We start from the raw sequence: 27,125 nt of genomic DNA on the forward strand, positions 1-27,125 counted from the left end.
TGTAATTGGTATTCTGGATTCAGAATAACATTGGAAATAGTTAAGGTTTCGGGTATGGTTTTTGCCCGGGTTTTTGTTTACCTGATGTGTAGATTTCATCATGGCACCCACTATTATTATGACAGTATAACAAGCGGAAGAATGAACCTAATGTCAATGCCATTTATGGCTGACCTTCAGAATATTGGCATACGTTGCCACTTCTCTATAAAAAGTGACGTTGAACCCTCAGTAGTATTATCCTTGGCGTTAAAACGGATGCATTTATTTACATTCAAAGGTCCTGACATAATAATATTATCATAGAGCAGTTTAAAATCTCAATCATATGACAATTGCAAACTTAATTGAGAAATTATAACATGTCGGGTTGACTTTAGTGCATTTTGCGGGAGTGCGGGGGATCTTTTTTATGACGATAGACCGATAAAAAAATAAGTTGAAAATCAATCTAAAATAGATTTATATTTTCGTTCTCAATTTTGGATTCGTCTACTACCAAATTACTGTATTTCACTCACAATTTGAAAACTGCCCAAATGCTTATTTGATACAATTTTGGTGAGCTCGGAATGAGGTATTTATTTTAACCTACTTGTTCAAACGCCATTCCCCTCTCTTTTAGTCTGTTAGTTCGGACAGGAAGAAGGTGCCATTTCTTTACAAGGGACCTTGCAATATTAAGCAATAATAAGTATAAGTAAATATTCTGTTGTAAATTTAATCGGTCGATTTAGCTGTAGCAGATCAGATTATATCCCTTGTTTTCAACAAACAGATTAGCAATTAATCGAAGATTTGTAATCAATCGCAAACAGAAAATAGACTTGCAATAATTGATTGCAAGTTTGTTGTAACGCCCCCATTAGACTTTGTTTCTGATTGGCTAACCGATATTAAGTGATCGCGTAAATAATTTTAGAGTCGCTAACACCATGCACATATAGGAGACATGTGTGCATGAACTTGGTAAAAAAAATAAAAATACTGGGACATGCAGGTATATTTGAAGCCCGGATATGAAGTTGTGGATTACGAAGTTAGCTGTTGAATTCATTAATGCGAGACCGTGAACTAAGAAACAAAAATTATGAATATCTCAACAGTCGACGGACCAAAAGAAATGTCCTTTTCTGGTGCGGACTATGGTGTTCTTGGCGCCATGCTCGCCTTTTCTCTTGGCATTGGTTTCTACCAGGCTTGTAGCGGGGGTAAGCAGAAGACTGCTGAAGAGTTCTTGATGGCAAATCGTAACATGCACCCTGTTCCCGTGGCTCTGTCTTTGGTGGCGAGCTTTATTTCGGCTATAACCTTCCTTGGAACTCCTTCTGAAAACTATGTTCATGGTATAATGCATAGCTGGAATTGGCTTTCCAGTATTTTATCATCCATCGCAACAGTTGTCTTTTTCTTGCCAACGTTTTACAATCTTGGCCTAACCAGTTCAAATGAGGTAAGTTATATCAGGGATGGATCCAAGATTTCATGGGGGGGTGAAATGATAATAACAATATTTTTTAGGCGTATATGCCTACTCAATGTAACACATCAAGAAAGAAAGACTGATACGCAATTATACACGAGCGTACATACCCTGACTCTGTAGCGGATATCCAGGGGCGGACCAGGGATGAAGAGCTACCCCCACTCCTTCCCTTTTTTTGGGGGGGGGGCTGGGAAGGAGCGGGTGAATATATTTTAGCTTTATTCTGACTAACAAGATCGGTTTGCATATACGGCATAAAATGAATAATTCGAGCACAAAGCGCGAGCTGTAATATTGTGTATACTGACCTGAAAAGGGGGATATTTTACGGACTGCTTTACAGAGATTCATGAGGATGTGTTCTATAACCAAACCTTGTGAGTGTGAAGCGCATGCTGAAGAGTCTTAATATTGATATCTGCAAACAGGATTCTCTATTAATCATAAACAGGACGCACCTCACTAATCAGATGATGCAAGCGCGCAGGGCGTGCAAAAGATCAATGAATTCATACCTAACAATGGGGCATTTTACCGAACACTCTTTTTATCATGACGGGATGTGTAACTTTAAACAAAACAATGAAGGCACGATGTGCGGGCTGAAATATTTGCTAAATATTTACTATATCTTAATATCTTAAAACGGGCAAAGCGTGTGCGAACCATAGGAAAGTGTTAGTGACCTGAAGTTTTTTGTATTTTCTGCTTCTTTCCCTCACCTTATTTGATTCATTCAACAAATAAAGCGACCGTGAAAGCGCGATCTGATTTTGTTGATGTATGTAACGTAACAGCTTAAGTCGCATTTTTAATCAATGAAAAGCATTAAGTAAATCACAAAAAAGCAAGATCGGAGCTTAAGCAATTATTAATTGTTTTCTCTTGACCTGAAAAGAGACATTTCAAGCACTGGTCTACATTCATTAAAAAAAATATATTGCAACTACGAAGCGCGAGCTGCTTTTTGTTGATACGCTTACCTGAAAACGGGTAATGTTATTTAGCGTTTACATTCATGAACATGATAAGTAAATAATTTCATTAAACAAAAATGCGATCACAAAATGCATGCTAATTTCTTTGAGATATACTGACATGAGAACGGGAAATTTCAAGCAGCGTTTGGATTCATGTAAAGGATCACCAATCACTTTTCTTTCTCTCCTTTCTTTTTTTAACTCTCTTTTTCCCTTCTTTTTCTTTATCTCTTTTTTACCCCCCCCCCTTTAAAAAAAAGTTATATTTGTTAATACAGTATTCCTCAAAATATAAACTGAACAACATCTTTCTTTTTATTTCTGGATAGTACCTCGAGAGACGATTTGGTAAACGAGTTCGCATTCTTGGAACGTTTGCTTTTTCATTTTATATGGTAAGTCCCAGAGTCCAATTACAGTTTATGAGTAATTTTGAACACCACTAACGGGGGAATCAAAGCTTGATTTTGAGCTAATTATCAGTACATTGACGACTTTGATTTGATTACCGAAAGATGCATCTGACGCAAGCAAAACAAAATGTTTAACCTGGCCTCATTTGAAGATTAATTCTAAAATGGCTCCTTTACTGTGACTAAATCGAATAGTTAGGAAGTTAAAGATACCAACCCTACTATTCCTGCATGTAATAATGCTATGCTAACCAGTGGAAAAATGGCCAATATATTCAAAATAATTTACAGTGCAACTTTACTAAAAAATTAATTTGATTTGGCTGGCTCCCTTGCCTCTGAACGATGTTTTTAATAGGTCTACCTCGGGATTGGATAATGTTCTTTCAATGAAAACTAGCGATCCAGACCTGTTCATTACCTTATGATTTTGCACATTTGGCTATGCGTTGCACTGTTACTCTTATACAAGTCATAGTCACATATATGTTTATTAGACAAAATACATTATAGCACTCCTCAGATTTGTTACATGTAGAATGATAATACAGTTCTTATCCTTACAATTAGTGTCCCACCTTTTTCGATTTTTTAATATGTTTCAGCTGGTATATCTTGGTATTGTTTTGTATGCTCCATCTCTGGCTCTTAATGCAGGTGAGTCAGTCGTCACCTTTGTTAACAATAATCAAGTATAGGTGGACTAACCATTATCACTTTTACAAAGTTTGGCCTTTCAAGTTCGATCTAGCGGGGCGATTTAACTCATTTGACGATTTTTTTTCAATCCTTTTGGAGCTTCTTTAAAAAAATAGTATCACCTTTCTTGAATAAAGTTAATATTGAAAGGTGTTACCTATAATATTATACCGTTGTTCATTCAAGAATTTTTTAAAAATGGAGTTCAATAGAACTTGACGGAAGAGATCCTCATCATAGCTACCTTACTCAAATGATTTGATCTGACACGTTCCTATTTTATCGCATATATTTCATATATTTCATGATAAAATTTGCTTTAGAATGGTAAATAATGGGGAAAATTACTTTCTACATTTATAGTGCTATTGAAAGGTGCACAGTCGACTATGGGGAGCAATATATTTTATTTATTTTTTACTAAAAGTGATTTCAGACCAAGAATGACAATGTTTAGATCTCCCTCTCTCTGACTGTGTCTATGTCTGTTTCTCTCCATACAGTGACTGGACTGAATCTCTGGGGTTCTGTGTTTTCAATAGGTATCGTCTGCACGCTGTACACCGCAATAGTAAGCAAAAATATTTCAGGATTATCGTGTTAATAAATTTATCTATATGGCAATACCTTATTACAGGGGCGTCGATCCATTTTTCAGATTGGAGGGGGGGGGGCAAAATCATGAATCAACGAGCACATAACTCATCCACACACACCCACAGATAAGCCTATGTATGTATATATGTATATATATATATATATATATATATATATATATATATATATATATATATATATATATATATATACGAACACACACACATATATATGACTCATGAGAAAGAGACACATATCTCACCAACAAATTACAATGCGAGGCATTGCATGCCTAAAAAATGAAGTACATAATAAATGTTATGAAACCAGGGGCCCGTAACACAAAGCTTAGCAATAATCGTAAAACATTTTCTACGATTGATTGCATTGATTATACATTGTACAATCAGTCGTGAAAATCAAGCGTACGATTAATCGCTAACCTTTGTGTTACGGGACCCAGATTTGATATGATCATATAATACATGGTTGCTAACAATTCTCTTGTGATTTCTGTTAATACACAATAATCTGTCAAAGGCAATAATTATTGTGCTAATCAATTTAAATGTGTTAGTAGCGAATTTTTCATGACAGGGTTCAAGATTGCTGAATGATGGCAAGTTGTGCCGGTTACAGTTGGTTGAAATTGCCTTAGCTTTGGTTAGTCATACTGTTGATGGATAACTAGTAGTGGTTGGTTGGTTGGGCTTGCGTTCGGATGGAATTGCATTGGTTGGCTGCATATAGGCTAGTATTAGTTGGCTGTGTAGGCTTGATTGGTTGGTTGGATGGGCTTGCACTGGTTGGTTGGTTGGATGGGCTTGTAATGGTTGGTTGGGCTTGATTTGATTGGTTGGGCTTGTTTTGGTTGGCTGGATGGGCTTGCGTTGGATGGTAAGATTCGCTTGTTATGGTGTTTGGCCTGATTACCGAGTCTTTTTTCTTGTATCGTTCAAATTTCAGCTTCCCAAAGTCTCCTGGCTTGTTATTGTTAACTAATATCATTTTAAATATCGTTTTAGTAATCTGGGAAAATTCCCCGCAGTGGCAATAAAAATTGAGAAACGGCAATGTCATGTTTAATCTGTATTTATTCTCGCAAACATGCACCTACAATGACAAGTATATACACTTTATCATTGACTTATATATATTGTAGAAACACTATTCACAACCTATAGCAATAGGTTGTAAATCCAAGTGCCTGATATATTTGAATAAGCGATATAAAATGTAAAATGAATACTTATTCGGATATTGAACTGTAATATTATATACCAAAATGTCAATAATTGGTTTGATTATTTCCATTTTAATATCGCTTTTTATGAATGCTAAAAATCATTATACAAACAGGTCATAGATACGAGGGTGTGTTCTGCATGCGATAAGCATCGATTTATGATGTCAATGAATCTGTTCAGAAATTTAACGTGCTAGTATTTACTAATAATTTAGGATATTGATATTGCGCACATATCCACCTTGTTAGGTGCTCAAGGCGCTCCTATATTACCCGTCTAAGCTAGGCGTTCACAGAGCACACAACTTCTTAAGGAATTACTTTCTACCGGTACCCAATTACCTCACCTGGGTTGAGTGCAGCACATTGTGGATCAGTTTCTTGCTGAAGGAAATTACGCCATGACTGGGATTCGAACCCACGACCCTCTGTTTCAAAGTCCGAAGACTAATCCACTGGTCCACAACGCTCCAACACCTAAAAAATCGTCGTCATGTTAATGGTTTACACCTCGTCATGTGACCAAAGTTAGTTTCAACAGACTTCACAAAATTGGGCAAAAATGTTTTTGAATCTTGACATTTGACGTCACAAGCTAGTAATTGTACCCCGAGCCATAAATACTACAAAAATTCTATTCGTCATGATAAAAATTCGAAAAAGTGATTGGTCCAAACCCTGCCATGTGAAGTGGCGCGACAGCGACGTTTAAAAAAATAAAAAGCCAAAAAAAAAAGACAGAGAAATGGTCATCGCACCCAAATAAATAATTTTGAATTAGGTCTAATATCTATGCACTTTTTAAATTTAAAATATTATTTTGATTATCATCATTAACTAAATCTTCTTCTTCCTGTTACTGCAGGCAAACTCTTCAATCGAGATATAATTGCTGCAGGCGTGTGAGGCTAATAGTGAATTTGAATTAATGATGTGCCCCCGGATGAAAGTAGACATTTGAATTTTGTTTAGCCTTGTCTTAAAACCATCGACCGATTTAGCTTCACGTATGTCAGATTCCATGCTGCCATAGTATTTGGAAGGAAGGAGTACTTGAAGCAGTCTTTTTTGTTGTTGGTCGGGAGAAAGTATATGGTTATTATTATATATTCTTTGTATACTTACATTCCACAGGGGGGTATGAAAGCAGTTCTCTGGACCGATGTATTTCAGGTAACATTGATGGTGATTGGTTTCATAGCTGTCATCATTCAGGGTGCTATTAATGTTGGTGGTCTTGATAAGGCATGGCATATTGCTGCTATTGGTCAAAGAATGGACATGTGGGTGTAAGTATTTCAAGTATTTTTTTAATATCATTATTATATATCTTTTTTTTGGGGGGGGGGGTAAAGTAATCCGATGTAAATCAAAACCTAAACAAAGTTTCAGTTATATAAATGCATGCGTTTTTCTGCTTAATGAATAAGGTGTAAATTTATCTTTTTATCTATCCCGAGACAGAAAATGAAATATGAAGTAAGGTGTCAGACAAAATAGTTTGAAAATATCCTCTTTTTGACATAAATTTTCATATTTTATTTAAACATATATATGAAATGGAATCTCTTTATTACTACGGGCTATCAATTATGGCTAATAACCATATCATTAAGTTGAAAATGTTTTAAAATTGTTGCTAGGTCAGGCAACCATCTAAAATCTCTGTATAGCCACCTTCTTTGTACAACAGATCTTAGAGTAGTTCATCCGATCAAGGGTTGACATACCATACTGATACATCATGTTGTAGAATGCGTCTATTCTGTTTTTAATCTTTAATGGACAAATTGAGGGCCTTATTTGAAGAAAAAAACATGCATCTTAAAATTTCTAACTTGTCTACTAATGTTGAGAATTTTTGTTTGATTGTATCTTTAACATGACTTGTATAAGACAAAATAATCTAGAGGCATTCAATGTTTTCTACGTTTTTTTCTTTTTGCGTATTTATTTGGGTTTTTAAAGTTTTACCAGAGCAATGGTAAGTGGTTATGATTATTTTTATAATAGATTGTCAGTTTGCAATTTGTAAAGAAAACGAATGTGTTATTTTCTTCTAGATGGAGTACTGACGTCACGGTGCGTCACACTATATGGGGAATTGTGATTGGTGGAGGTTTCAACTGGACCAGTGTATTCGGAGTGAACCAGGCACAGGTTCAAAGATACCTCACATGCGGATCCATTCAAAAAGCAAAAGTGTGAGTTGATCATGAGTGTTATATAAGGTGTGTGAGGGAGGGTGTGTATGTGTGAAGGGGGTGTGCATATTGGTGTGGGAGTGTGTTACAGAGAGAGAGAGCGCGCATGAGGTTTGATTGTGCATGGGGTGTATATGATTATATGTTTGTATACCTCTTTTGTGATGAGGGTGTTTTGACTATATAAATGTATCTTACTCAATATCATTGATACCCGATGGATTTGTGGCAAATATACTAAATTTAAGTAAATAATGTGAAGAATGGTTTCAGGAATGTTTATTTACTGTTAATGAACACATAATAATAATGATGAATAAAGTTAGGCAAAATGTGGGTGTATTTGGTTTGTTTATGCTCTTCTCTAACTTACCATATTTACTACTTTCGTCATAAAAAAAGTGTTTGAAATTAATGCGGTAATCATATTTAAGATTATAGGAAATAGCTGTTTGACTTATCAAACTAAACTGGCATCGTTCAATAAATAACAGCAGATAATAAAAGTATATACAAGTAAATGGAACTAACGAAAATTATTATTAAATGCAGAATAAACTTCTAGCTTCTAATTACCGAATGAGAACTTATGTATACACACGGAAATTGTAAGCATAGTAAACTATGAGGATATCAGTGGTATTTTTTTTTCATTTAAAACACAATCCATCAAATTGTGTACAAGTTAAAAAGTTCCTAGCGTTTGAAAATTCCCCAAAACTTTCCCCGGAAAGTTTCCATCCCTTTGCAGCCTTATACAGGCAGCTGGACTGCCATTTCAGAGACTTTGACTTAAGTTGAATGATTATGTTGTTATATTCCTCTCAAATACTTAATTATAAAAAAGGCTATGGCTGAAGCAGATAAAAAGGGGATTTTAACTGCGCTACATTTCAATAGGCAGCTATGGGTTTGAGGTATTAGTATATCTATAAAAATTTCGACAATAATCATTCTACTTACACCTTGCTCTCCCTTTTAACGATTTATTTCTAGAGCCATCTTAATTGCAACATTTGGTATGATAGCGGTACAATTGTTACCTCATATAGTGGGCGTGGTCATGTATGCTAATTATGCTGGATGTGACCCTAAACTGCATGGTGTTGTGGCAAGCTATGATCAGGTTTGTTATCACTTTAAAATATTAATCTAAAAAATCATAGCAATACTGACATTTTTAGAAATCTCACAAAAAAACAATTGCAAATTTACGCATGCCTTCAAAAACGACATGAACACATTTTTATGCTAAGAGGGGCGGATCCAGGATTTTCCAAAAGGGGCGCATGTTTTAAAGGAAAATGAAGATCACTTTGTCCCACGTAAAATTTGACAATCCCCCCCCCCTAAAAAAGGTCCTCCCCTGTGGATGAATGGCATATATTTCAATTAAAATTAATTGCTGATACTCTCAAAAGGGGGGCACACTTGTGTAAGAACGGTATATTTACATTAAAAATATTGAATATGCATGACTCGCAAAGGTGGGAGGGGCACAGGCCTGATGTGCCCCCTGTATCCACCACTGATTGAAACAGACAAATCTCTGGTGTTTTGACAAATTACACTTTAAGTTCATATACATTTAATAATTTTTTTTGCAAATGATGTAACTTTTGAGAAATAATTACTTATAACCATTATAAAATCAAAATCAAGTTTCATCTTGGACTGTTGGGAATGAAATGACTGAGATTCAGATATAGCACGGACGAATAATGTTCCAGTTTATCGTTCAGTGTCTTTATTGCCACCCATTATTCTAGACAATGTACGTGTTTAGGTGTGTTGTTTGATTTTCAAACGATAACTCTCATGATATTTATTGATCATAAACAATCACTTTAAGCAGATCATCTCCATCATCAGTGATCAATTACGGGTCAAATTGAAGTTATTTCGACAAATACATGTTTTATCGTTAAAGTTATAGACAAAAACCACACAGTTCTTTTTTAATATAATATACATTCTTTATTTCTAACAAAGTGCTCAGTTACGGAAGGATTTGATTTCATATATCTTTTTAGATGATGCCGTATTTCATAATGGATCTTTTTGGTTCGATGCCAGGACTTCCTGGTTTGTTGACGTCAGCAGTTTTCAGCGCAGCTCTCAGGTAAATTGGCGCCAATTGCATAGGTGCACTTGTGTCCTATACATAAAGTTTAAGGCATGGTCACTCTGCCCGAGCGTTGTTGGAGCGGTCGTGGAGCGGAGAGAAAAAATCATCACCGCTCGCTACCGTTCACCATTTTCGATTTCGATTGTTGTTTTTTCCGATTTTTTTTCTCGATTTTTCCCCAATTTTGTGAGCGAAATTCGACCCTCTTTCCCCACCGCTCCACGACCGCTCCAACAACGCTCGGGCGGTGTGACCATGCCTTTTCTACTTAATTCGGACTATCGAATCTTAAGGCCTTTAGTAATCATGGTAATTGGCGTTGGCCGTTCGGGTAAAAAAAAATCTCCATTACGATAGATTTCTAAGCTTTATTGGCTATAATCAATGCCATAATAGAGTCGTAAAAATTAAAGTGGCAGGTATATCAATAAAATAGTTAGCCTCCTAACACATTCGTCTCAAATGAAATCACTCTTGTCCCTTGGAAGTTGGAACAAAAGGAATGATCTAATGTGGATGTGATTTTTGTTGAAAACAATGACTATGATCATGTTGATCGTCGATATAATTATTTCATTATTTTAGTATTAACTCAAGCAATTATCCAAACTGGCACCCGTTGAATTTAAACAAAAGCATTAGAAAACACGTAGCCAACGGCAATTCCCAAATATTGGCTCATATAATCAAGTTACGATTGAATACTTAAGGGTCAAGTCAACCCCAGAAAATGTTGATTTGAATCAAAGAGAAAAATCAAAAAAGCATAAAGCTGAAAAATTAATCAAAATCGGATGTAAAATAAGAAAGTATGACATTTTAAAGTATTGCTTATTTTTCACAAAACATACAGTATGCACAACTCAGTGATATGCGAATGAGTCGATGATGTCCCTCGCTCACTAATTCTTTTGTTTTTTATTGTTTGAATTATGCAATATTACAATTTTTACAGATTTTACCATATGGACCAACTTGACTGGACCATTAAATGATAAAACAATGGCATTTCCACATGTTCAGAGAGGATGAAAACTTTGTTTCAAGGAAAAAAATTGAATATTTCATATTATAAAATACAAAAGAAATAGTGAATGAGTCATCTTTCGTTTTATCACATCACATCAAGGCCCTTTATCAAACTACATTTTTTGTTCTCAGTACTATTTCTTCAGGTTTAAATGCTTTAGCTGCAGTAGCTGGTGAAGATATCGTAAAGACTATCTGGCCTGACATGACGGATAAACGATACACCTGGGTCACCAAAGGACTTGGTAGGAAAATGCAAAATGAAATCACTTACAAATATGTTTTCACTTAATGATATTTACAATTGGACCTTATTGTATTCTTGTTCACTTTCGCTGTGTAAATTGGGTAGGCGAAATGTGGAATACATGTTCGATATTGTGTTTTATTGGATTAAAAGTCTATTTTCATTTTCTAAAAAATCGTAATATCACTGCCTCTTGCAAAGAAGGGAGAGTATAAAAGTATGTCTATATGTGACATGTTGTATTCGTTGTTTTATCTGAAAGAAACTTGCTCAAGTCAATTTTGAATAGACACTTTGATGTTGAAGGGGCACATTTTAATAAAGTCGTAGTCAATCTTTTCAATTTTAGTAGGACAGTTTAATATTCTCTTTCTCCCTCTTTTTTCTTACAGCAATATTTTTTGGCGTTATTAGCATGTGTTCTGCACTCCTTGCTTCGCAAATGGGGGCTATTTTACAGGTAAATTGATTTAATATTTCGGATCAGGGGAAGTTTTCATGAAAGGGTTTGTCAGATGCTTTATCCAACAGTCACTATAGTAACAGTCAGAAACCTGCACGACTCAATCATTCAAGGAATGTTTTCAGATGCTGACAATTTGTCAGATGATGTTGATAAAACGCTCCTCTGTTCTACTTGTAATATATCTTCCACTTCTCACAACTAATGATCTATAATATAAGTTCTTTCTCGTACTTCATATCCAAAACATCAGAAGGGCGAACCTATCATTCCTCTTAAACTGTATTATGAGACATTCTGTTGGATGCGAGTGACCTTGATGAGACTTGGCGACGTATTTGAGACCTGCTGGAGGGGAATAACGTTAAAGAGACTTCGTGGCGACGTATTTGTGACCTGGGGAGCGTTTCATCAATATATTCATCCGACAAGTTGTCAGATCTGACATCTTTCCATGATTTTGATTGGCAGAGAGGCACTGTTCCTATGGTAACTGTCGGATAAAGTGGGACTTGTCGGATAAAATGTCCTATACATGTCCTTTCATGAAGCGACCCCCTGATGGACAACAGAAATGGTGAGGAGACGTCGTATGACGCCTTTCAGAATGACCGACTTGGTTCAAAGGATACCTCAGAGATGTTGGTCTAAACTTGTTACTCCAGTCTTCGAGACCTACTAAAGATTATGGGGACTTCAAATATATTGTGCCGATCTCTTTGCAAGGAGATCAAAATCACTATGCTCATTGCATCGAAGTGTAATGAATATTGTGCATTTATGTTGGGCGTTTTCCTTTAGAAAAAAATAGCTTTTATATTAATGACTACAAATTTGTCTACCTATGTTAGTGTAAGTTTGTTCATAAAGGTTTTCTTGCCTGATACTAATTGCGAATGAGTTGTCAATGGTTTATATCAATAATAAGTTTCAACATATTACCTTACCGGATATTGTGCGAATTTTAAGATATTAATTGTGTTTTGTTACTGTAACATTTGCTATTCTTCTCTTAACATTGCCTTTTTTATTATCAAGTTTTCGATGAACATTTTTGGAATGTTTGGAGGTCCTGTTCTCGGTCTTTTCTCATGTGGTATGTTCTTTCCATGGATCAATGCAAAGGTTAGACATCTTAAAGGGGTGGTCCAGGCTGAAAGTATTTATAGTTAAATAATAGAGCAGAATTCACTGAGCAAAATGCCAAAAATTTCATCAAAATCGGAAAACAAATAACAAAGTTATTGAATTTTAAAGTTTAGCAATGTTTTGTGAAAACAGTCGCATAAATATTCATTAGGCGGGCTGATGATGTCACATCTCGACTTGTTCTTTTGTATTTTATTATATGGAAATAGGTTTATTCAATTTTTTTCTCCAAGAACTAGAAAAATTGGATTGACATCTGATTTAGTGCATTAGATATTTATTGCTGCAACTTATTTCATTATAAGGGAGACATATTATTCACGCAAGTATGAAATAATAAAAAATTATTTTATGTAATAACATAAGAAAACAGAAAGTGGAGATGTGACATCATCAGCCCACCTAATGAATATTCATGACGACTGTTTTCACAAAATATTGCTAAACTTTAAACTTCAATAACTTTATTATTTGTTATCCGATTTTGATGAAATTTTTGGCATTTTGCTCAGTGAATTCTACTCTATGTATTAAGATATAAATATATTCAACCCGGACCATCCCTTTAAAGGTAGTATGTCATCGTAAACCCGCTGACAAGACTAATAACTGAGCTGCTAGGGGATAACTCTTCTCATTCCCAAGGTTCAAGTACTCCGAAAATTGAATATGGGTCTGAAAATATCTAATAAACTAAACGAACCGTAATTCATTTTTACATGAACGAAGGATAGGAATAATGAACATATGGAATATCGTACCTTCGGAATAACGGTAACATGATTGCTTGTATGCAAGCAACCAGATGACCGACGGCATGCATTACCAAAGGGCACTAGCGCACCAAGTGGGACCAAAATTCTCAAAATATTCTCTGCGGGTTTCTTGATGACACACTTCCTAATTTTGAATCTATAAATCTATTTATGAAAGTATCATTCTTCAGAGATGAATCGATAATTAATTAGATAATTTGCATTTTAAGCCATGTCTATCATGTATATTCAATTTTTTTTTTCTAAATGCATTTGTAAATTTACAAAGACGATAATTCTTTTAAATGATTTTATGTTCAAGGATGGGGGTGCTGTTACCACGGTTACCCACACTGCATGATAAGCGTTGAATTCCTGACATTTTTATTTCGAAAAATGTAATATCAGAATTCATTTTCTTTACAATTTAAAGTCTTGATATATGACTAAAATTTGTGTCAATACGGCTTCAAGTGAGCGTTTCATGAAAGCAATTTGTCGATTAATTTCTCTGATCAATGTGATATTGTCTCATTGGTTGAAAGGTCAAAAAAACTTGAAACAATATATTGTAAAAACTGCGGTGTTAATTGAACTGACACCAATTATTGGTGTTAATAGAGGACCACACCATGAGGTGTTAAAATTACACCCTAGAGATTAAACATAACACCAAAGAGTGTAAATGTAACAACAAAAGGTGTTGCAATAATACCTATAGGTGTAAAACTAACACCACCAATTTAACGCCGGTGTAAAATAACTGGTGTGGTCCTCTATGTACCCCGGTTAACACCACAGTTTTTGCTGTGTAATCCTCAACGTGGATTGCTTCGACGATGAACAGGAGGTATATTGTAGGCATGGTAGGAGTAAATTTTGGTATTATATTGTTTCAGGGCGTCACATTTGGCACTATTACTGGTCTAGCTTATTCATTTTGGCTTGGGATTGGAGTGCAGATGTATCCTAACCCACCCGACGATCCTCCGCTCACCACCGACCAATGTCCGATGTCAAACACGACGACAGACTTGATGATGAACACAAATTATTTTTCTACACTGGATTCGACGACACCCGTCTTCGATGAACTAACTACGATTGTTCCCAATGAGTAACTATAGGAATGACTATTCATTACACATACAGAATATTGCATTCAATTATGATGAATGTCTTGGATAGTGAAGTTCTCTTCGATTAACAAATTTTGTAAAGTGATGCCCTTATATCAATTTCACCTTTGCCACAAATATGAAAAGTCATGTTTCATTTTATTTAGAAGACATATCCAGATAATCTAATAATATAGTCGAAAAATATTGATATCCATCACTTTCATCATCATTACTACCACTACCCCTTCCCCCTTTCCGGCCGGAATCATCAAAACCACTATCGTCACTACCTCAATAACTTACATCTTTCTAGCTGCAAGCTTTAACACCACCACTTCAACACAGTTAGAAAAAGGGAACGATTATTGAATTGCTCCAGAAAATCTGGATCCGCCCTAGCTTAATTATCATCACATGATCTCCACATACTGAATCCCGGCCACAGCCAACTACACCGTCAAATCGCGTATCATTACCATCACCATGGACCTTTGTGATAGGTCCATGCCATCAACAATACCTTTGCATTCGAATCACCGGCTTTATTTTCCCTTTCAGATCTGTCTTGGTGAATTTCTACAAACTTTCTTACACGTGGTATGGAATAAGTTCATGGTTGGTGGTTCTTTTCGTGGCTAATATTGTCAGCTTTATAACTGGTAAGGCTATTCAACAAAATAACAGCAATAGTGTTCATGTTTTAAAATGACAATAGTAATAATAATAATAATACTGATAATAATGATAATTGTTATAGTAAGGTAAATGATTATCAAAATTATAATGATTTAGGGTACAAAAAGGCTGTCAGCAGGTATATCGGAGACAATTTGTGTTATATTCATCAGGTCCGCAGGATCCGAAGAAACTGTCCCTTAAAAATGTGTTTTCGTGATATATAAATATATAAATTACACGTTAGCTCTTATATTTCCCAGCAAGAGAATTTAAAGACAGAGAAAAGCCTGAACTATTTTTGAGGGACAAAGCCTCCAAAAGAAAAATATTTCCTCATGTGTTTTTTTTAATAGATGTTTGGGAATATTGGCGGATTAAAACCTTTTCATTGTCCACTGCTAATCAGCACTATTTTTCTATAAACTGATCTTAAGGATCTTATGGATTTGACAAAGATCACGTTCAAAACAATTGCTCATCATATTATTTGAAAACGTTGTAACTGCCCAATCTTGCCTCATCAGGTCCGCAAGATCCGAAGAAACTTGACCCCCGTTTAATATGTCCAATCGTCGACAAGATGTACTGCTGTCTACCAGAGAAATGGAAGATACCATTACGATGTAGGGTAGGAGAGGAGTATAAAGATGTGGTAAGCATGATTATCACTTATCAAATATCTTCAGTTAAATACGAAAAGCCCGATCAGTTTGTCATGATCGAATATTTGGCACACTTAAGTTACAGAGCCTACAAAAAAAAAATCAGCTATGAAATATTTGGTTGGGTTGTTACCTATACTTCATATACAATTCCTTAAAATATCCAGACATCCAGTGTCACAGACGAACCCATTTGAAAGTGTTCTCTTAACTTCTCGGTACTCTCATCAAACTTCTAACTTTAAACGTCTGTCACTTTAAACTGTGTTTCCGTATCTTTATTTTTCTTGTCTGCAATAGGATTACCAAGCCATGGAAACTAAAAACAATGTGATTCATGTTGAAGCGAAGAGAGAGGTAGAATACGACGGTGATGATTCTGAACTCTGATTTTATTCTTCAGTTCAACATGTATTCATAATAGTCGGGTGATACAACAAACAAAGCATTTAGCACTGCCTTCAGCAGTTATATAACAAACCCCGAGATGATATGATCATTCATGGATCAAAACAGGAGGGAAGTCAAGAAACAAAAACATAAAACAAAAACACTAAACAGAAAAGAGAAAGAGAAAAGAAGAAGCAAAAGAAGAGGATGGAGAAGGAAGAAGACAAGAATGAATATCGCGACGCCCTTTTTTTTACGAAGAACCGCTCGAAAACGAACAGGTGAATTTCTATACCTCGTTGTTCAGAAGAAGTTATCATAGTGATATGGAATCACTAGCGTACCTAAGGGGGGGGTCACAACTCGATCATGCAAGGGACGTATCCCTCCCCCTCCTCCCCCCTGACGAGTCACCACTGATCCCTGACGAGCCACAAGTGGCCCCCTCTTTCCAACTTGAAGACCTTTTTTATTTTATTATTATTTTTCTTGTAATTTTTTTTTCTGATACGAAATGTCCTTTATTTGCGGTTGAAGACATTTTTTTTTGCTTGTCAATTTTTTTTGTACGAAATCCTATATTTGTGGTTGAAGACCTTTTTTGTGCTTGTCAATTTTAGTTTTGGGCGGACGAATTTGCCCCCCCCCCCCTTGGAAAATCCTGGGTACGCCACTGTATGGAATATAATCAAAGTCTTATTTAGGAGAAATAAAACAATACTTATACAGTAGGAAATTGTATTAATTAATACAATGTTTTATATACTACCGAATGTATACAAAGAATATTAAAATAATAATGTAGATTTAAATACTTCTTAAATCATTCTCATTTTCAACCTTACTTAATTAAATAGAATATCTGTATCCTATTACTGTCGATAATTATGTTGCGAGCTTCTTGCTCTCCATGGATATGGATATCTGTCACTCGACGAGTGATATGCTAGACCAGTAGTATTGACACACTATGTATTTTCAGAAAACGATTTAATTTATATAATATAACTTTGTTAAAAAAAGGAAATCATCGGCCATTTAAAGGAATCGTATACACTGTAAAAACGCTGTATAAAATTTTATTGTTTAAGCCTGTCACTCTACAACTACTGTTTAAACCTTTTGAACAGCTGTTTAAACTTTTTAAACAGCTGTTAAAACTTTTCAACAAATTGTTTAAAAAGTTTAAACAATTACAAAAAAAATTAAATAACCTGTTATTATAGTGACAGGCTTAAACTACGTGCTATTTTTTTAATATGTAGGGGAAGGCGGGGTAAGTTGTGACAGTTTTTGCTTTTTGCATGTTAGAATTGATATGATTAATAATCTTGTCGAAATAAGTACCTTGCCTTGAAATTTAATTCTTCTGAAGTAATTTCCACCTATATATAACTTTCTATCCCCACACTGAAAGTCATCGTGACCTTTGAAAAAAACGATGTCAAATGGCTCAACTTGCCCCATATATGGGGTAAGTTTGAGCCACCTTCTGGGGTAAGTTGAGCCACAAAAACTATGTACAAAATGTATGAGGGGAGAATCAGCATGTCAATTTTTTGTTTAAAGTCTTTTCACTTGCTAATTCTCTATAAATACTAACATCCTTTAAAAGGAAAAGAGCAATCATGTAAATTTGCTCCTTTCAGCCAGCATTTCAATCGATTTTTATGGTTTGTTTGTTTTTTAAGATACATTACCATAGGAATTACCATGGCTCAACTTGCCCCATGCTGTTTGGCTCAACTTACCCCAGTCCGAACTTAGTGCGATAATTTTGTATCCACACATTTATTATGCATCCATCATATAAAAGACTATGACAAGAATGAAGATCCATACCTGGACTAATAATGTTGTTATCATGTCTTTATTATATTTAAAGACGTGTGTGTTTATAAAGCACTTATCTATTTCACACTCTTTTTTACTTTTTTGGCTGAAATTCATATTTTTCCCTCTAAAAAACTACTTTTTGTTCCAAAGTTGAAAACGATGTGGTGGGGTTAGGGGTTATGCTATGGGTCATCAATACATGACACCACCATAATGTCTGACTCATTCATTATTGGCCTGGGGCTGGTGGCTCAACTTGCCCCTATGCTCAACTTACCCCGCCTTCCCCTACTGTAATCCCCTAAGAGAACGATGATAATGATAATCTGTTTATTTATACAGCACTCTTCCTGACAAAATAACATCGTTTACGAAAGACTGATTTCAAATGTGAGGGTAGAGTATATTATCTTATACCCGATCCTATAGAACACCAGAACTTTGCGCAAATCAAACACAAGAGAACAGTTAAAATGTAGAACTAATAGATTTCAGAACAGTCCCATCCCATACTTGATCGACCTCCTGAATTGTCAATCATGACTTAATAATTAACCCACATCTATATATTGTACTTCTCTGTCTGCTGCTCTTGTCAATTGATTTTTTGTCTTAATTTGTTTTATTAGTATGTAACATTATTTGTATAATATGTACACTATATATACGATTTCTACTCGCAATTATGAACATTAGTCAATTATTTTCGCCACTTGTATGCAATCATTATGTTTTTAAGTATTGCAGATGATATAAATATTCTGTTTGATATACTTAATTAGAATATCACTTAAAAATACATGATCTTTGAAAATCAGGTATTATTGTATTACACAAGAATTGAACAAATTTTGAAAGGTAATCTTTCTTGCGCATATATACATGTGCGGACAAAAATTCGTAACTCTTAAATTTGTCACTTTTATTTCAACGTACTTATATTAATTGAAGAACTCGTATGATCTCTGTGTTGTATTCCTTTCTCTTCTTCGTAACTCCTTTCTTCATGTTATTTGTCTTCATCCATCTCTCTTCCTCTCTTTCTTTGAATTGTTGTAAATACTACTGCTTTTTCCCCTTATGACGCGTGTTCTTAATGTACAAGAAGTATATACCGGTACATGACCATATGGACCACTATACCAATATGTGTTAAGGATAATATATATAACTTTCAAATTCTTCTAGCTTTGTTTATTCTAACGTAAAATTTTGCAGCCTTACAGCTTCATGTTTTACCTCTTTCTTAATGTTTGTACCTTCTTTTTTCCGACTTTCTGCTCCACTCCTTCCCTTTCCACCCCCCCCCCCTGTCTGCCTCTCCTCTTCCCCCTCTTTCTCTCTTTCCTTTCTCGCATTTCTGTTCTATCTGCTCTCCTCCCCCTTTCACCTTTGCTAAACCTATACTCTCCCGATTTTTAGTTTTGCTTGATAAATTTGACGTATGTATTTGTTATGAATATTCTCATTGTATAACGTCAACTGTTTATATCAATTTTGATCATGCCTGGATAAAAAAATCCTGTATCCATCTATTTGGGTAAGTTTCGTTTAAAATTTCTTAAGAATTGTGTCATTATGCAATTACTTATCATTATATTCTTGTACTTGTTTTGTAATATATTCTGCAATTCAGCCTTTGGCTGCGAATGAATTTTCAATAAACCATTACGATTACCAATGATTAGGAACAGAAATAAATAGATCTAGATAATTATTGATTTAAAATATGGAGTATTTATATGTTTCTTTGAAAAAAACAAAGATGGTGAAAGGCTCATAAATTTTGTTGGAATCTCGATCGTTCCATGCATCTTCAGGCACATGCCTGAAAAGCATTGTCACGAGCTTTGGTACACACCTAAAATGTTGGGTAAAATACTGTCCATTGTGTTGGGTAAATGAATGCATGTTGGTAAAAACTATTATATTCGTGGCTATTATTATTCAATTGAGCAAATTTGTTACCCAATTATTAGTTTTTATTACCCAATTTAATTTTGGCAGATTTTAACCAATAGTTATGTCGACCCAGGGTTGGTTTTTGATAAGCCGGGCACTGTTTGCCCAACTATTTTGATCTGTGGAACATGGAGTAGAGTGCTGCCTGTTTTGGAATGAAGCCCATACAGGACGTTTATCAGGGCATGTACAACAAGACTATTACGGGATCAAATTGTTGCTATTCAAAGAGACTTAAAATTTAAATGTTATGAATATCATAGAAGTACCGTGTTAGAGGTATGCATGTTTATGGTCTTGGCGGATAGTTCACTCAACATGACATTTAGTCAATAAAATTCTCAATAAATTCCAAGTTAGGAATCTGACACATTCAACATGTTCAAAATTATTATACTCTCAGGTAAAACTCGTATATAAGATCGGCATTATTGTTATCACTCCAACTAGAAATGCTCTATAAATTTGATTTAAAACTTTATATGGTGCTTTTATTCAGAGTGTATTGTTTTTGTTTGGTCTCAAAATATCCACTTGTTTTTAAAGGAAAAGTCTACCCCAATAAATGTTGATTTGAATAAAATTCGAAAAATCCGAGGAGCATAACACTGAAAATTTTCATCAAAATCACTTCACAGAACGGGCAGAACGGTTATATGCACACCCTGGTCGGTATTAAATTAACAGACTGATGACGTCACCCACTCACTATTTATTTTGTATTTTATTAAATGAAATAGTAAATGTTCTATTTTTCTCCTCATTGTCATGTGACACAAAATTTTCTTCCTCCATGAATATGTGGAATGACCATTATTTAACAGTTTAGGGTTAAGTCAAGTTCAACTTGGTCCTAGTTTGTAAAAACTGTAAAAAGTGAAGTATTGTATAATTCAAACAATGAAAAAAAATAATAAGGGGCACCACCGACTCTCTCATTTGCATATCACTGAGATGTACATATAACTGATTTGTGAAAAATAAGCGAAACTTAAAAATATCATAACTTTCGATTATTTTAGAATCGATATTTATGAACTTTTCAGCGGTATGGTGGTTTGATTTTTCTCTGTCGATTCAAATCAACAATTTTCTGGGGTGAACTTGACCTTTAAAACCTTACACTTTTAACTACTAAAATCTCTCATCGTAGTTTTTATATCAACACCGGGTTCAAATTCATGATGTCATCTAGCAAGAGTAAATTTAAAAAAAAAGTGCACACCTAGTTACCAATAATGCATATAGCATTTCCATTTATTTGAAAGCAGGATAAAAGAGCATTGTAGATTAAATGCCTTGCTCACGGGCATAGGTGCCGCGGCCGGGGATCGAACTCCGGACTGTCCATGTATAGCCAGGCGCCTTAGACCACTCGGCCACGGCACCACTATAAAGTAAAGTTTCTATGACAAGATCGATCACTATCAACTCGCAATCGATGCCCACGATTTTATGTGCTTTGTGAAATTTACTTCATTTTTTTTCCTTTGGGTTTTATGATACGGGATTATGATATTTGTTTATATACTTTTAAATGTTGATTAGATAATCCCAAAGTATATCATCATGAACATTTGTCCTATCAAGCTACAGGCCACAACAAAATTCTGTCATCATTATGCAAATAATCTTGTGAGGGAATAAGAGTCCAATGATAATTTTGTAAAGTACGATTTTATCCCAAAAGTAATTTTGCATTAAGGAATACTTTTCATTGGACAGTTGTTGGGGTGGGAGAGAGAGGGAGGGAGAGAAGTAAGAGGGGAAAGAGATTGGAGAGAGAGGGGGAGAGAGAACATGGATATATGGATAAGGTACATGTAATGTGATGGACATGATGGGGAGAGCTCTCTGGGTTATATTAGGGAGTGAAATACCTGGCTATGCCAACACAATTTCATGCACCGACCACGACAATAGAACATATTTCATTCTTAGAGTTAACTACGCCTACGCAAAGAGACCCCGACCTCTATATACTGCTCTGCACCACACAAAAACTTTTCTTTCAATGGGTGCAAATTCTGCCCCTCTCCACAGACCGCTGACTCCTTGTGTGTAGAACTACGCTCTATACAAGCCGTGTACAATAAATATTTCGGGAGTGGCATGCATGTATACGTTTGACGTACAATACTGGGCCTACACTTTCAAACCAAGGATCTTCAAGGAGATATCCATATGTTTTGGTCAATCAACACTTAATAGTAAAACGTTATTACTTGGGAATTTCTGGTGGTGCATGTGAGAATATGTCAGCTTATGGATGTTCTAGTGCAAGTATTCCAGGCCCGCTGTGTTTGGTATGTAAGGGCACGATCTGAATGTGATTGTGTAAATGACTCGTGACATTCTAAACGGTCCCGTGTGAGGTAAATATTTGAGCCATTCTTCATAAATTATGCATGTGATTGTGAACTAGCAAAATGGGGAAATCATTTCAACATTTGAACTATAATCTGATTGTGATGATATGTCTGTTGGTGACAAGGGCGTCTGGGGATACCACTACAGACTCTGAGGCAATCATGGGGAGTGACGGTGCGACGACTGCCTTGCCCCATAACACTTCGTTGGAGGTTACACAAGGTCAATCGTCGTCTGCTACGGATTGTACATTAACCCTCCAAGCAGACAAGAAAGAGGATTTTGATGATAAAATACGTGAAGTATTCCAGGATAATGCTGTTTTCATCTATTTTAAACTGAAATTTTCGGACCTCCAGAATGTTTATGATAACAGATCTAACGTGATTGATCCAACTACCTGGGTATGGGCCCTGGAGGGAAAGGGGGAGTTGCTCCTCTCGTATCCCTTTGACTTTGAACAGCTCTCGCTTGGTACTCTCAGTTTGGGCGTGGTCAATATTGAGGTACCTGTAAATACCCCTGCTGATGATTGCTTCCAGGAGGCCACAGATAATGATAAAGAACGTATTTTTGCTAGCTTCATAAGTAGTCTCGTTCAATCTACAAACGACACCTTGAACATCACCAACAAAGAATTCTATGCAGACAAAGGAGCAATGGTCTGTCTGGAAAAGCAAAGGTCTGATGATTTTGACCTTGTTGGGGTATATGGCTTTCCTCTCTGTACTTATTACATCATTCAAGGGAGCACACTTTATGAGTGTTGGGCAGGAGATGGGAATCCCTTCGAGATTGAATCAACACTTGTTCGTAAACATGATTGGCTCGGTGTCATCCTTGCCCTTGGATTGATAATGGCACTCTTCTCGCCATTAGCAGGGAGTTTCTTCATCAGAGGACAAGAGCTTATCGAGAGAGATGGAAAGGACTACATCGCGCTCAATTCTGACCTTCCTCTTGGACTCAAATACCTACTATGCTTTAGCTGTCAAAAGTATACCGTGGTTGTGGCTGCCCGGTGGTTTATTTATGTTGTCGCTTTCATGATTATTCCATTCATTCCTTTCATTGTATCATACACCGTGAGCGGCGACGCCTTCGTTTACCGCCTCGAGGTCGCATATGAACTCCTGCTTAGCAAAGGTCTTGTCATCTTCTGGTTCATCTTCGTGAATGTAATGTTCTTAGCCATAGCCATGCTCTTCCTTGGTCTCTACTTATACGACGATTTGTTTAGTCTTGAAGTAAAGGATGAAGATCGAGTTGACTTTGGGCTTGTTATACCCCTGACAGAGAATCTCTATGTCCCAAAGAAACCAAGTTCACCAAAGACAGCATTTAGCACGTTCATGTATACCATGAAGTATCGAACCTTTATGGCCATTAACCCTGCACTTTGGAGTTATTGGTTCTCACCAATATGGAACTTTACTTATGGTCTACTAGGAGGAGTCAATCAAGAGGAAAATAGAAATAAATGTCGCCTTCTTGTCACCTTTCTTATCTTCATCATCATCTTCCCATTTGCCCTAATCTTATTCTGTTTGGTCCTCCTATTTAACTCTGTGCCTCTATTCTACTTGGTGACATGGGCTGTTGCCAAGTGTATCAGTAAAAAGCCCAACGCCGTTGAAATCTTCGCCGCCTTCTCTGCCATGTTCCTTTCCTTCGCGGTCATTTTCATTTTCGTAGCTGCTTTCGTCTATGTCGCTGAGCTAATCGGATACACTTTCATCGGATTTGTTTTGAATTCGGATTTTGCCGGCCCGGTAGTTGTCGTCATAATCACGGTTTTCGGGTACTTAGTCACGGCAGTTACCAATTTCTATGACAAATATTGTGTTCTTCTAAAGAGAGTTATTGAGAAAGCTGAGGAGGTAGACAAGCAAAATTCGAAGAAGCCGTCGGAAATGCAAGCTCGACCTGTCAGCGAAACTGAAGGTGAAATGAGCGATATAGAAGCAACCGACCATGAATCTTTTGAACTTCACCCCAATGTTGGAGAGGATGAAGCCGTTGCAACAAACCTTAAGCTCATCAAATACGAGAACGGCGTTCCCATCATTCCATTTCATCTCTTCAAACTTGTTATTCAAAAGTATCAGCCAGTGTACCTCGAGGTCGCTGGCATTGTATTCCAACTGTTACTCATCGCCATCGTCGTCGCTTTCGGACTGACAACGATCATTTTCATTGACGGAGTCAGTGACCTGCCAGCGACTGTAGAGTTCTTCGCAACAGTGGTTGTGGCGGGCGTTGTGCCTGTATTGATGTTGATATTGAAGTCTCCAGGAAAATTAGAGAATGATGATGAAGTGAAAGCTCGCCATCTTGAGACGGACCTTGAATATTACTCCCAGAAGGAGACCTTTGAAAAAATGTTTTTATAAACCACTGCAAATATTGAGTTATTACGTTAGTGGAGTGGTGTAGGTTGGATAATGGAATTTAAAAAAAAACGAACATGCCATGGTCTGTTCGACAATCGACAGAACGGTTTGATTGGTATTAGAATATATTTTCGTCCCACATTGTTGGGCTCTGTACACAATAATTTGAAGAAAAAAATGAATTCCATTATCCCCACAACGCAATCACGTTGTCAAAAAGCAACATCCACACCGACGTTTCTTTTACTATATGTATGAAAGGTTTTTCGAATGTGTTTATTTTAATTGAAAGTTTATTTCCTGTTTATAACATGTATCATTTCTTATGTATTTGATATTCTTTAACGACTGAAATTTTATTTTAAATGATCATTTCGTCTGATTTCATTATCATGTTTTTGTGCACGTTTGCTGAAAAGTGGAGGCTGCCCCCCCCCCCTCCTGTACACTTTGCTTGTTATGCGCATCTGTCGTTTTATCGTACCGTTTCTCTTTTTTTTTTTACTATATATGTAGATTCATTATTAACTTTAGCCAGCACACCTGTGCGCTTTGAAATACCCATATAAAGTGCCCTATAAATGTTAGCTTTATTATTTATTAATGTGTATGTTTTTGTGTGTAATGCAGTACTACATGTATATCATTTCCATAATATTGCATTCCACTGTCTTGTAATACTCTTCCAAGTAAATCACATTAAAAAAGTGATGAAAAAATACTGAATAATTATTGCAGTATGAAACACGACTCTGTATGCAAAGGGGGATAAGAGTACATAAGGTAGAGATTCGAAGATTAAGACCCTGTTAAATACTTGTTTTGTTGGGCTAGGCTTACTTTGAAACCAGATATCATACAGTACTTGTTGCTATGTTGGGTAAGGCTTACTTGGAAACCTGATATCAAACAGTACTTGTTGCTATGTTGGGGTAAGGCTTACTTGGAACCCAGATATCATACAGTACTTGTTGCTATGTTGGGTAAGGCTTACTTGGAAACCGGATATCATACAGTACTTGTTGCTATGTTGGGTAAGGCTTACTTGGAAACCAGATATCATACAGTACTTGTTGCTATGTTGGGTAAGGCTTACTTGGAACCAGATTTTGTACAGTATGTACTTGTTGTTTTGTTGGGCTAGGCTTACTTGGAAACCAGATTTCGTACAGTACTTGATGCTATGTTGGGTAAGGCTTACTAGGAAACCAGATTTCGTACAGTACTTGATGCTATGTTGGGTAAGGCTAACTTGGAAACCAGATTTCGGACAGTACTTGTTACTATGTTGGGTTAGGCTTACTAGGAAACCAGATTTCGTACAGTACTTGTTGCTATGTTGGGTAAGGCTTACTTGGAAACCAGATTTGTAGAGTACTTGTTGCTATGTTGGGTTAGGCTTACTTGGAAACCAGATTTGTAGAGTACTTGTTGCTATGTTGGGTTAGGCTTACTTGGAAACCAGATTTGTAGAGTACTTGATGCTATGTTGGGTTAGGCTTACTTGGAAACCAGATTTCGTACAGTACTTGTTACTATGTTGGTCTAGGCTTACTTGGAAACCATATTTGTAAAGTACTTGATGCTATGTTGGGTTAGGCTTACTTGGAAACCAGATTTCGTACATTACTTGATGCTTTGTTGGGTTAGGCTTGCTTGGAAACCAGATTTCGACTTATGGACATGATTGAGGGTCAAGTTAATAACTTATTTGATATTAAATAACATTGGATAATTTGGATTCAAACCCTCTTGTTTCGGAGGCCCTATGTACATCGATTAAAAGAATGAAATAAAATGTCCGAATTTATTTTGTTATATAAACTCAAGTGTCATTGTAAAAGGATTCTGGGAATAAACAGAACTTGTAGGTCAAGTCCACCTTAGAAAATGTTGATTTGGATCAATAGAGAAAAATGAGACAAGCATAATGCTGAAAATTTCATCAAAATCGGATGTAAAGTAAGATGTGACATTAAGATGTGATTTTAAAGTTAAGCATATTTTTCACAAAATGGTTATATGCACAATTTAGTCACTTGCAAATAAGAGAATCGATGATGTCCCTCACCATTTCTTTTGCTTTTATATATTTTCATATAATAAAATTACAAAAGAAATATTAAGTGATGTCATCAGTTCCCTCATTATTTTGCATACCGACAGCGTTTCAACTGTGAAGAACCCAATACCGATTTTATGTTAAATTATAAACCATCTGATTTATTTAGTACAGAACTTTTCGTACAACCCTTTTTAAAAGTGCTCAGCAATTATCGAATATTAATGTAACGGATTATACACTGATGATATTGGC

The 27,125-nt window shown here is 35.9% G+C and overlaps 2 protein-coding genes across 2 annotated transcripts; both read left to right on the forward strand.

Annotated features, from left to right (window-relative positions):
* Positions 1 to 950: 950 nt before the first annotated feature.
* LOC121406976 (sodium-coupled monocarboxylate transporter 1-like) lies at positions 951 to 16,398 on the forward strand. Its single transcript, XM_041597848.1, has 15 exons — positions 951 to 1,453; positions 2,796 to 2,861; positions 3,485 to 3,536; positions 4,082 to 4,149; positions 6,556 to 6,710; positions 7,485 to 7,625; positions 8,622 to 8,751; positions 9,659 to 9,747; positions 10,915 to 11,027; positions 11,422 to 11,489; positions 12,531 to 12,617; positions 14,296 to 14,513; positions 15,076 to 15,176; positions 15,720 to 15,847; positions 16,158 to 16,398. The coding sequence occupies exons 1-15, from the start codon at positions 1,091 to 1,093 to the stop codon at positions 16,245 to 16,247; spliced, it is 1,869 nt and encodes a 622-aa protein (XP_041453782.1). The 5' UTR covers positions 951 to 1,090; the 3' UTR covers positions 16,248 to 16,398.
* A 5,681-nt stretch (positions 16,399 to 22,079) lies between these two features.
* LOC121409226 lies at positions 22,080 to 26,593 on the forward strand. The gene has a single exon (XM_041601088.1). It carries the CDS (start codon positions 22,475 to 22,477, stop codon positions 24,806 to 24,808), a length of 2,334 nt encoding a protein of 777 aa, XP_041457022.1. The 5' UTR covers positions 22,080 to 22,474; the 3' UTR covers positions 24,809 to 26,593.
* Positions 26,594 to 27,125: the final 532 nt, after the last annotated feature.

The sequence above is a fragment of the Lytechinus variegatus genome, chromosome 2 (assembly GCF_018143015.1).
Source record: "Lytechinus variegatus isolate NC3 chromosome 2, Lvar_3.0, whole genome shotgun sequence".
NCBI lineage: Eukaryota > Metazoa > Echinodermata > Echinoidea > Temnopleuroida > Toxopneustidae > Lytechinus > Lytechinus variegatus.